At 32.3% G+C, this 12,215-nt stretch overlaps 1 protein-coding gene across 1 annotated transcript in view; it reads left to right on the top strand.

The window, feature by feature from the left end:
• The first annotated feature begins 1,873 nt into the window (after positions 1–1,873).
• Positions 1,874–12,215, top strand: part of Pxt (chorion peroxidase) — a 34,409-nt gene continuing 24,067 nt past the window's right edge. Inside the window, exons 1-7 of the mRNA XM_088236190.1 lie at positions 1,874–2,001; positions 3,145–3,302; positions 4,370–4,561; positions 5,817–5,992; positions 7,326–7,470; positions 9,088–9,237; positions 10,250–10,417. Coding sequence (XP_088092316.1) covers positions 3,164–3,302; positions 4,370–4,561; positions 5,817–5,992; positions 7,326–7,470; positions 9,088–9,237; positions 10,250–10,417 — 970 coding nt within the window. The 5' untranslated portion in view covers positions 1,874–2,001; positions 3,145–3,163. The remainder of the gene's footprint in view (positions 2,002–3,144; positions 3,303–4,369; positions 4,562–5,816; positions 5,993–7,325; positions 7,471–9,087; positions 9,238–10,249; positions 10,418–12,215) is intronic.

Below are 12,215 nucleotides of genomic sequence, written 5' to 3'. Positions count from 1 at the left end.
ACGAATCTCGATATTTGTTCACCTATCGGTCATAGTTTTATCACACATTAGCCTAAAAGATCGCATTTCAACAGCATTAAGCCTTCAACATTTTTAAATAAACAAAAAAGTAATACATTTTTATCAACACCTTAATATAGTGTTTTCAATAAATTCTCTTCAGTTCTCTAGGAAAAGGTGTTGTTCTCATATTTCAGTTTCTTCGATTTTACTGGGCAGTTTATCATACAAGGATCAAGAAACATCATCTAAAGAATTTTTACATAAACGATTAAGGCGGACGTTGTGGGGTAGTGTATAAGAAGCTTGACTTACGTACGGAAGCTTCCAGGTACGATTCCTAGTGAGAACACAATAAGAACTCAAGCCTGCGTATTCTGTGCTGTTATTCACCTCTATAATTAAGCCTCCTGAGGGCCTGTTGAGCTGCAATTTTATTTGCGTATTTTAATCAATATAAGAGTACATTGTTATAATGATTAACACGTTACAAGAGAGGTAAAAAAAGTCAAAGAGCAGGGAGTATAGAAATCTGACCATTTACAGAGCTTATATACAGTTTTTGTTGGTGTAAACATTAATATTCTTTCCATTTCTCTATTTTGATTTTATTAAGACTTATATGAAAGGCGTCGGTAAAATTTTAAATTACTGATAATCTGACGTTACTAAATGTGACTATTATGGCTATTGTGATACAAGTAAATACAGTTTTTGCTTTTATTCCTGTTTGCAATATGATCATGAAGATGAATGATGACAAAGGCTCTTCATACAAATTGCCAAACACACCGTGAACGGGGCAGTGAAATAAGTAAGATAAAAATCGGACAAAAAACATTGCTTTTTTATCCAAGTGAAACCGATAAGAAATGGTTGAAGGAAAATAGCTACAGGTATTTGAAGGAATGTACTTTAACCATTGATTTTTGTGAAATCACACTGCTGAAACCGTAATAAGCTATTCTCAAGGTGGTGAAATTCAGTCCTCGTCCATAAAAAAATGGCAAACTGAAAATATTACTGTAATTGTGGCAACATCACATGCGTCCACCACCGGACACCAAGTCATTGGAACAATACGCACCGTCCGCGTCCCTCGGTAACGGCACATATGTGCCTCTACTATCTTCCAGGAATCAAAAGCGGTCTGTAAGCCACATGTACAATCTACAAAAGCTACTCTTCGGATAACTTTCTTTATTTTGTTTACCATAATGTTGTAACGGTGCTTTATTTATTTAGTATTGTTTACTTTTTAGCATGCACACTTGATAAATTATCTACTCTGTTCAATGTATATTTTTTATAAATTTATTGAAACAGTTTTAAGTTTTTAGAATTCCACTCGTCCATGCGCTTTGCAACTGCAAGACGATTAGTAATCTAGCTTTAATATGTTAATGTTATTAAATACCTTTTTTTTAATAAGAATTTCAACAGTCTATGAGCTCATGAACTCCAAGACTCGATATAATCGATCACCTATTTTTTTTTTTGAGATTTTTTATTTATTTTAATATCATTCAAAAATTAAACTTCTTGGTCAAACTAAAACATAGTGTACGCAGAGGCGAGATTTCTTGCCGTCCTTGCGCTCTGTAGCTGCAAGACGTGTTGGGATATTTATTTATTGTACAGCACCCTTGAGATGGTTCTCACAAAATTGCGCCATATAAATTATCAAACTATAACGTAATATAATAATTATGATACTTACGAGTAAATATAAATAAAACATCGAAACAAAATTCTTGATCAAACTACCTACATTTATACAGTATATAATATTATTATCATATGTTCCACGCATTTCTCAGTATCATCATACCCACTTGCTAAAATAATTATTGTTGTAATTTCTATAAAATACATGAAACATCTGACCAACTTGAACCTATGTACGTAAAATTACAGTTTGGTTAACCGGGACGCTGTGATAATAAATATTTGTAATTCAATCGTTTTAGCAATGTTTTTCAATGTTTTATAAACAGCCAGGTGAGTATTTTACGAAAACTTATACTTTGACCCTTATTTGATTACTGATTATCAATAAATGAATATTACTTAAAAATAATTTATAAACTAGGTACAATTTATTCTACTGTTTTTCACAAGATTAATATGAACGTGTATCAACAATAGTTTGCGTATGTTTAAATATTTTTAGACAAGGCTGAATTCTACTCTTTGGGTAGTTATCAATATTCATCGCTACAGATACGGAAAAAATGGAGAATTGGAAGTCTAGACATTTACTGGGCTTATGACCTGCCATTTGTTGGTTTAAGTGGCAACTTTACACACTATGTGCCTGCATACTACCCAACACCTGAATATATTTTTCATTTTTATACTTCTTCTTGGACCAGTTGGTTTATGCAACAATCTGTTGAGAATGTCACAATGTGGAAAGTGGCCACATAAATCAGCCAATGACAGGTCATAAACACTGTAAATGCCTGGACATTCCTATTCCCTTCTCTAAAATGTTCTCCTTCTCTGTTGTCATTTTAAAAAACCCCAGGAGCTGAAATCCAGCCCCGGTCAACAAAAATTTAAACAAGCTCAAATCTTTGGAAAAAAAGAGAGGTACATTTTGTAAGATTACTTTTTTCATTAAAAGATATAAAAAAAATATATGATTAATAACAAGATTAATGTATCTCCTAAAAACATTTTTTATACTTAGCTATGGAAATATTTGTTTTATGTAAAAAATCGATTAATTAATAAGTTTTAAAATTTACATATAAATGAATAATAATATGGGTATAATAATTTATTGATTATTTATTATTAATATTTAAAGCGTTAACTTTGGCAACAAGCATTTGAATAAATTGATGTAAGTTAATATTTTTATGTAACCACTTACCTTCTTTTCGATGTCTACCGATTTCGAGACGTAACCGCCTTTATGTCAGGACACTAATTTTACTAACATTCAAATCCTCCTTGCCTACCTCCAAGTTTATATTAGACTATGATCTAAGTGTGTAAAGTGGCCACTTAAACCAGCCAATGACAAGTTATAAGCCCTGTAAATGCTTAGAATTCTATATTCCCTTCTCAAAAATGTTTTCCCTCTCTGTTAAAATAAATTTAAATAGTAATATTAAACTTTATTTTGTATTTTAGGTCGCCAAAAATATTTATCATGTCTAAATCAATAAGATACTTTTCAATCATTTTATTATTAAGTTGTGGGTCACTACATTGTCATACCCGGCATCAAAGATCAGAATCTCATCTAGAGCATAAGGAAGTTTCAAAAGCAACCAAAAAGCCGCATATAGGTATGTTACTAAGTTTATTTTAATTATTTATTGTAATAATACAGTGGTTCGAACCGTCAGTAGAGTCGCAGTGAGTCACATCTTGCTGAAGGGTGTGATTCTATCAAATGCTGCGAATGCCCAGTCGTATTCCACCGGCAACACTACTGACTATTCCGACTCGTTAGCGTCCACGTCGCGAATCCAGAGCAATGGGATCAGACTCATAACGGGGTGATCACAGCAGATAACGAGAGGATGAAAGGCGAATTTCTGGCGCCTCCAAACCGAAACCAACCAGCTAAGGGAAGGTAACCCCGACAGTAAAATGCACCAGAGAAGGCAACGAGAAACCACTTGGTCATCTTTTCCCAGGAATCACTATGCGGAGCACATCCAAGAAGCAGATGTCCTGGCCTCGGAGTAGCGCAGGACTGAGATGCTTCCGCTGTAGTGAACGTCGGGGGGACCTGATAAGGCACCACAAGAAGAAGAATAATAAACTATATTTATTTTTATTGACAACTCTGCTTGTCTACCTTTCTACAAAGATTTAAACACATTAAAATATTCTTAAATTAATGTGATAAAGTAACCTTAACCAGCCAAACACATAATATTTCCAAAAAAATCTAATTTAAATTCTGAGATACTTAAAATCCAGTTTCTACGAAGATTAAAACGCATTTAAAATATTCCTAAATTAATTTACATTTAAATTTTAAGTATGTCCAAATTACCATAAGCAGAATGGTAAATCTTACACAGCGTGTAAAGTTTATACTTAAACCACCCAATGATCTCAGAAGCAGAACCAACCTGCATCTCATGCCGATTGCAAGAGCAGTCAGGCAGTAATGATGCTACTTCCCTAGTGATGGTCAAGATTTGATTTTTACATCCTTTTGATAATCAAGTACTGTATTTTGAAAAAAAAAACAATTGGAGAATCGATAAATAATTATTGTGTTTATTCATTCTTAAATTTATGGTAAAATACCATATGTTAGTATTTGAATAATGTAGTGTCCAAGTAAGATAAATAAATATATAAGACATCCTTTGAAAAATCATAGAATTAATTTTAGTTTCAGAAGATTTGAAGAAGGTCAACGATACATCGAAGGATGTGGGAGACTTATCAGAATGTTCCGTGAAAGTAGAATGTGTACCTCTTGTGCAGTGTCCTGCGCATGTTAGGATGGGCAGTAAAGGACAAAGGTGCCATCTTACCCATGGGAGAGAAGGAATTTGCTGCCAAACAGGACAAAACCATTCCAGTAAGTTACATATATTTTAAAGCTAAACAAAACTATGCCACTATGTCACTAGGTTATAATGTCTACTACGTACTGTAACAGAAACATAACCAATATATTATTATGTTTTACTGCAGTAATAAAAACCATGCCAGCAGATTGTGTTATTTTTACAACAGTAAACAAAACCTGTTTTTAAACCGTTTTTTCTACTAAATTAATCAAAACCATATCAGATTATGATGTCTTTATTTACTGTAACTAAAACCTTACCAATTGCTGAGTATGTCTTCATAGAGTAACCAAAACCATACCAGCAGATTAAGTTATGCTAACTACAGCAACCATAACTTTACTAGTAGATTTTTATGTCTTTACTACGGTTTTGTTATTTTTTCTGTATTAAACAAAACTTTACCGTTAGGTAAATTATATTAGTTTTACTACAGAAACCAAAACCGCAGTACTTAAGGGCGCAAAGTAGGCAAACAAGAAATATGTTCTGCGTACATATTAACTACTGACATAGAGTAAAGTATTGAAATATAAAGAAAAATATTTAGGATAAGAAAAAGAAGTTAAGTTTACTATAAATAAATTATTTCTATATGTAATACATGAACTCAAATAATCATACCTAAATACGGGAGAAAATGCATAAAAATGAGTTACCTTTAGGCTCAAGTAAAATTTTTAAAAGCATGTCAATATCCATTTTATTTCTCTATAGTAAAGGTAATGATTTGAATAAGATTATAAAGTCAATAAAAAATTCATTAATATGTGTTGTACTGTTATTTACTCAAACGTTCTTTATTTTCTTTGAAATTTGTATTGAGTGAACTGAGTTAATATAATTTTTTTCTGTTGTACGCAAACTCAGTCATTAAAAATTTCATCTGAGATAAATATTGGAACTGGGCGGACGTCGCTTCGTTTGAGGTATCGTTGATAGATCTACCGACGAAAATTGTTTTTGTGCATCGTTTAAAATACCTAGCTTACGCGTGCTCACTAGCCCACTGTCTCTCCTTAAATTAGATTATCTTTACACTCACCATGGAAACGAAAACCATACATTTAGTTTTGTTATCTTTATTATTAAACTAATGTGACATGTTACATAATATCCAAGCTTCCTAGTTGCAACTTGGTGATTTTAAATAACTTTCAAAATTTTATCTGTAAAGTATTATAGTAAAACATGTTTTAGGTTACCATAAAATTTCATATTATCAGTTGTACTTGAAAAGTTGAAACTACTTGTTGATTTCAGCTTTCGAGGATTTGAAATCCCGGTCTTCGCGAACATATGATTTGCACTCAATGGCAGAGGTAAAATCAAAAGCAAAACTACGCATGAATCGATTGATTGAGAAGGAGAAAAATATCTTGTCTGATTCGTTTCAAACAATCGTACCAAGAGGCACACCGTCATTTGGACATTTTCAGGTGAGGAACATTTACAAAATTTTAAACATTTTTTATTGGTGTACCGTTTGTAGATATGAAAAATGGAAGAACGGGACAGTTCAAAATCGAAGTAAGAAGAATGCTGATAAATATCAGATCCCCCTTCTACGCAGACCGGATAAATCATATGGAATCAGTACAACATCGTCTGCTAAAAAAGTAGCATCTATGATTGGCTTCAAAAGGGGAGACTACACTCACAGAGGTACGGAGTCAATGTTAAAAACCGCAAGTCTACAAAAAGTAGAAATAACATTGACTCCTTATTCATGTTTACTTGACTGAATCGCTTGATTTTTCGGGAACAAGTGACATTCAACGTACCGATCCGCCGGATGCGAAATAATGATGTGATGTTCCTCGATAAGCACGGCACAAACTATGGCTTGCATGCACCAATGCCACGATCGTTTCGAATTGTAAATTCAAGACAACATCAAGACCTTTTTAGTCCAAGTATTTCTTTATAGAAAAAATCTTAAAACAATAATAAGGAATATTTTTGTTTTTTTTTTAAATATTTTTATTTCCTTTTTTAATTACTATAAAAAAATACCATATTATCTTTTACAGAATTTTTCATTTTTCCTTTCTTATGTTACACAAAAATATTATAACTGTCCATTATTTATTATAGGAGCAAAAATTCATTAACATTTTCTTGTATCCCCACGAACAGGCCATGCCTTTGTGGGATTTTTTTGGCTTACTATTTTGACTATTAATATGTATTTCATTGCTATGTAATTATGTTTTTATTTTTAATACTCTGTTTTACCACTTATGTTTAAAGTAAAAATCAAAAAATCGTATTTTTTTATAAAATAAAAATGTGTATTTTTTTGTTACTAAATGCACTGAACGAGTCTGTAAATAAATAAATATAATTATTAATATTTTTAAAAATAGATCTTTTCAAGCGTTGATCATTTCTTTTGAAACATAAAACTACTCAAAATCTCATTTCAGAGCTAGATAATTAATTTTATATTACTAATTAATATTGCGTGCGGCATTTTAATAATAAATTTGGATAGCTGGGCAGCTCAAATCTGTAACCGTAAAAGTAAAATTATGATACAACATTTGGAAATACAAATATTTGAAAGAAATTCGTTCGCCAAATTGGGTATAAAAAAAACATTTGTTTGTAGATACCGTATTTGACTTACGCCAAAAATGTAGGAAAATATTTAATGAAAAAAAATAAAATCTTGGGTCAGTGCTAAGCTCCTGGCGTCACTGCAACCTGTAATTTATTGTGATAAAAGTGAACAAATCCATTTTCTAAATATTTTTTATTTATTCATAGTTCCAACGAAGCATCAACCATCCAGAAGCTTTATCCATTAGCAGAGGAGCTCTGATGAACATATTTGCCATGCAGTCCCTTAAAGATCGAGATGCCATTCCAGAAGAAGATATAGAATTGGGACTGCCAATAATCAAACTGGATGGTAATGAGAAATACGTTATACTCCTTTTTCAAAATAAATTAATGAGATATCCCTAAAAGAAGACATATTTATTTTTAAATGAGCATCGTGTTTATGAATATATTTTATACCATTATTTCATTGCCCTTGTTTGTCGTTGCTTTATAGTTTATTCTATTCAATTCACTTATTTTAAATATAACATATACATAACAAACATATATTTTATACGTTCATATTATAAAAAAAAAAATATACATGAAAGAGACTCATGTCAAAGTAGTAGGAGAATCCTGCTCCGGAAAAACCTCTCGGATACATGGAACAGATCAATATCCAGAACGATGTTATTAAGCATAGCATTAGCCCTTTTAACAGGCAGAACCATGGGCAGGTTGGTCCTTTATGTCAGAATATGAAACAATCTATGCTGACGCTGTCTTAGGTAATTACCAGAAACATACAAACCAATGCTCATCATAATCTCAGAATTATCGATCATACCGCGCAACAATCGATAAGAATGTGTAGTCAAATACACATTCCTTCTAGTCTCTAAACTGTTGTAGACAAGCATAACCTGGAGAAACTCGGTCGGGTAGAGCCAGGGATAATACCCGCACTCTCTCATGTAGAGATATCTAAGAAACTTATTTTGGATTTTCTCTATCATAAGAGAGTACTTCAGTTAATATAGCCCCCAAATCATCGAGCCACTCTCGAGTCTACTTCGCACCAAGGAGTTGTAAAGAGTTCTCAGTACGCGGGTATTTTTGAAAACCCTGGCAGTACGCAGAAAAAATCCTAACATCTTCAATGCATTACCACTGATTGTCTCTGTGTTCATGAAATGTCAGAGTGCTCACAAATCTAACGCCCAGATCCTTAACATTCGACGTTCGTATCAGATTCTGGTCATTGTTCTTTTTGTTTAGTTTCATGTATATGTGTTTCTTCGTGTGACTGTTGTAATAAATAACTTCAGCCCTACGGGAAATTGGATGCCATAAATGCTTCCTTCCGTTTCTTTCCATCCAAAAATTGGAGCATCAAATTGCACGGCAAAGTTTTCTGGAAATGTACGAAAAAAAAACATTATGATAAAAACGGACTACTTTGAATGACGCCACTATGAACCAACCTATGATATGAGAGCTTTGGAAGATTTCCGGTTTGCTTGCCATGGATGGCTCAATGGGAAGAACTGAATGAGATTACGCGGAAAAGATCATCTGACTTCACACGCGGAGTTATTTCAGAAATACAAAACTTTATAAAATCGAAGCACTGATAATACGATATTTAAAAATTAAGAAAACATTTTTCTGGCTTAGTTTAATGGTTTATAAACAAATAAAAAAACAAAAAAAACCACTGGCCGTCATTAAGCCGTATATATAATAAATAAATATTTAAAAGAACTTATTAGATATTTTGACAAGTTTATTTACAAACCTGAATAAAAACATAACTTTAATCAAACATTTTGTGGAGGTGGATGCTTTCCATGCTTCATTTCCTCAGAAAATTATCTATAATTTTTATTCATTGTCAATAGACTATTATAATTAATCCATCATTAAAAAATATTCCGGTAATATCTACTTTTGTGATTGTTTGGCATCTACATATTTCTAGAACCACCTTGTCAACCCGAGCCAAATTGCGTGAATAAATTGATGGAAAAGTATCGCTCAATTGATGGCAGCTGCAACAATATTCTTCATCCATCGTGGGGCGCTGCTCGGACGGCCATCGAAAGGCTCCTTCCTCCACATTATGAAGATGGTAAATATGTCTTAAACAATATTTTCAGAGTGCCGAAAGTTCAACTATAATAATTACAAAAACCTGATTTTTAAATCGTGTTTTTCCATCAAATAAATGAGATTGTCAGTTGATAGAAGCGATCTTGAGTCGACATTTTGCATTGCGTAAGATATTTTCATGACAATCAATTTTTGTTAAATTTACGATGAAAGGTAAAATTAATTTCCACCGTGGGGACCACAGAGTGAGAGACGAGGATGTGTTGTTGTCTATGGCCACAGTGCCAAATGAACCACTTTATAAAGGCGCGCAACACGTCACTCGCCTTTTTCTGCCTCCAGCAGTATTCAAATTCTATTTATTTGTTTAACCTCTGTATTTTCGTGTGTAATAAACCAAAAATTGCAAGAAACTTAGATTATTATATTTATTTATTTCTTGGGGTTAAATCCATTTAATTATTTGTTTTTACATAAAATAACAAATAGCTACCATCTAGTCGAGTACAATAAGATACCTCTACAATATGGTGACCCCGACGTGACGGTCCCCACACCATGATCGAAATTTACCATAATATATTTAATGGCGAAAAGTACACGCAGTGTTTCTTGATTATGTTATCCAGGAAGGTAAGAGAATTAGTCTTACGCTTCAGGTCCCAGTCCGGGATCAGTGATGCAGTGCTAAACCACCTTTTAAATAAATATTTTGCATTGACCCTTCCAAGAATCAAACCTAGGACTTCAAGCATGGTAGGTAAACACACCACTACGAGGCGGAATTTTCTCCGTTCAAATTCTTTTTTTCTGGATTTGAATCTAGTTCTATTTACATTGGCTGGACAGGACTTTTCTTATTTTTAACAGATTGAAAAAATCGGCTTTCGATGTTTTTTTAATTATTTTTTGTTTTAATTTTAACAGCATCTTAAAGCAATTTTAAAATTTAACCTTTTGTCACATTATAAAGCATGTAAAATTTTACATGCTTTATAATGCTTACCAACTTTTTTATTTTAACGCCACAGGTATCTGGTCTCCTCGTGGTTTATCAACCCCCCTATGTTCGGCGAGAACAGCATCAGCTAAACTGATCCTAGATAAAGACCGCCCGCATCCTCGAGCTAATCTTCTGACCATGCAATTCGGCCAATTTATTGCTCATGATGTATCGTCAACAGTCACCCTGACGTTCGGTAAGAAAAAAATCCAATATTTTACAATTAAATAAATTTGTTTTTTGTATGTACCACTATTTATTTTTTATAACTAGTTTCGGCAAAATACTATGCTTTCTTCAAGGTTAATTACAAAATTACATTGTTTAAAATTTACGCAGTTAGGGTAGAGTGGGGTGGTTAAGGGAGAAAACAGGGGGTAGAAACTGGTTATCTATCTTCTTTATGTATAAAAATGAATGTATGAAAGTTTGTCCTTTATGGACTCGATAACTACCGGACCAAAGTGTTAGGAAAACAATATTATTTACATGAATTAGGTTGGTAAATAATATTTTCAATATGTTCATAAAAAAAAAGTTAGGAGCGAATATGTGTTTTTCATCGAACTTTCAGGGTCACATTCGACTGGAATGCATATTCCAAAAAAGTTGAGATTGTTGTTTTTTTGTATATTAAAAAGTTTGTATTCTGACATTTACAAACATCAATTGAACGTAGTTATGTAGAAAGCAGCCAAGTCCACAATTTAAAAAAAAAATATAGATATTGATGTTATCAGGTGCAGTAAGGTCAATTCTATGTGTTGCTAAAAACAATCAGACCGCTTTCATACAAAAAATGAAATAATCGCCTTTTGAAAATGGTTTCCATTTTAAAAATGGCATTTCTCAATTTGCAGAAAACACTCACAAAACTAGAAAAAGCTTACGGTACTTTAAAGACCAATAAAACTGGTCCAACGCATAATTGAATTCTTGTTTGTTCTATGAAAAAAACTTATGTATTTATTGTTCATCATTTGTTAAAGTCAATTTCAACATTCCAACTGTTGTGTAGATTCGATTATTTACCCTTTTCACTAAAGTTCTATTATCTCAGTTTCAATTTTCTATGGCTGGCTGCTTTCTGCATAACTGCGTTCAATTAGAGTTAGACATTTGCAAAAAAATCTTTATTCGAAAATTAATTATTTTATCTTTTGGAATTTAACCATCAACAAGTACCTAGGTACCTGATTAAACTCAATATTAAAAAAAATAGTTTTGGAATTCAATCATAAACAAGTACTTAGGTACCTACATATTAATGAAAAGTCTTTTTTCTTTTATCCGGGGAGTTTTTACACGCTTTCACGGCACAGTCATTTTTCTTTAATTATTATTTATTTATTTATTGACGGACTTATACAGTACATTCTAACAATGGTAACTACATTTCCTCATACTAAATACAGGCACAAATGAAATAAAATACAAGTAAATAAAATTAAAACTAGGTCAAAAAAAAATTTACTACCTCAAGACAAGATCTGGTGTATCTTAGTTCTTTTTTTCTTTTGGTTTCGAATTAAATGTCAAGGTGAGGTCAAAACCCGGCTGTTAAAGAATAACTAAATTCTCGTTAAGCATGAGTTGAGTATCGTAATTTAAGAATGCTCAGGGTAAAAAGGGTTCTTATTTTTTCTAAATTAATACGTATTTTCTCCATGGATTATGGCACAACAGTAGTGATTTTTGCACGATTTTAATTTGAACACGACGAGGACTTTTAGCCAATCACACTAGGAGATAAAACGAAAAACATACCCTTATAACGAATATATAAATAGCTCAAAAAAGTACAAAATAAATAACGTGTGTCCTTATTTACGAAAAAACATTTGTTCAACCAGCTAATAGCAGGCAAGCCAAAGTTCGCTAGTTTATTATAAATTGCGGTTGTACTCGTAAAGTGATGTTATTAATCTTTTTGAAATGTTTTTTTTACTAAGCAAATTATTCATAATGATATATTTTATTTTATTTTTAATTGC

Source organism: Micrasema longulum, unplaced genomic scaffold, assembly GCF_059751315.1.
Source record: "Micrasema longulum isolate JH-2025_06_02 unplaced genomic scaffold, ASM5975131v1 h1tg001520l, whole genome shotgun sequence".
In the NCBI taxonomy this organism is placed as follows: Eukaryota; Metazoa; Arthropoda; class Insecta; order Trichoptera; family Brachycentridae; genus Micrasema; species Micrasema longulum.
The sequence above is the reverse complement of the archived record's forward strand: the minus strand, read 5'-3'. Positions and strand labels throughout refer to the sequence as shown.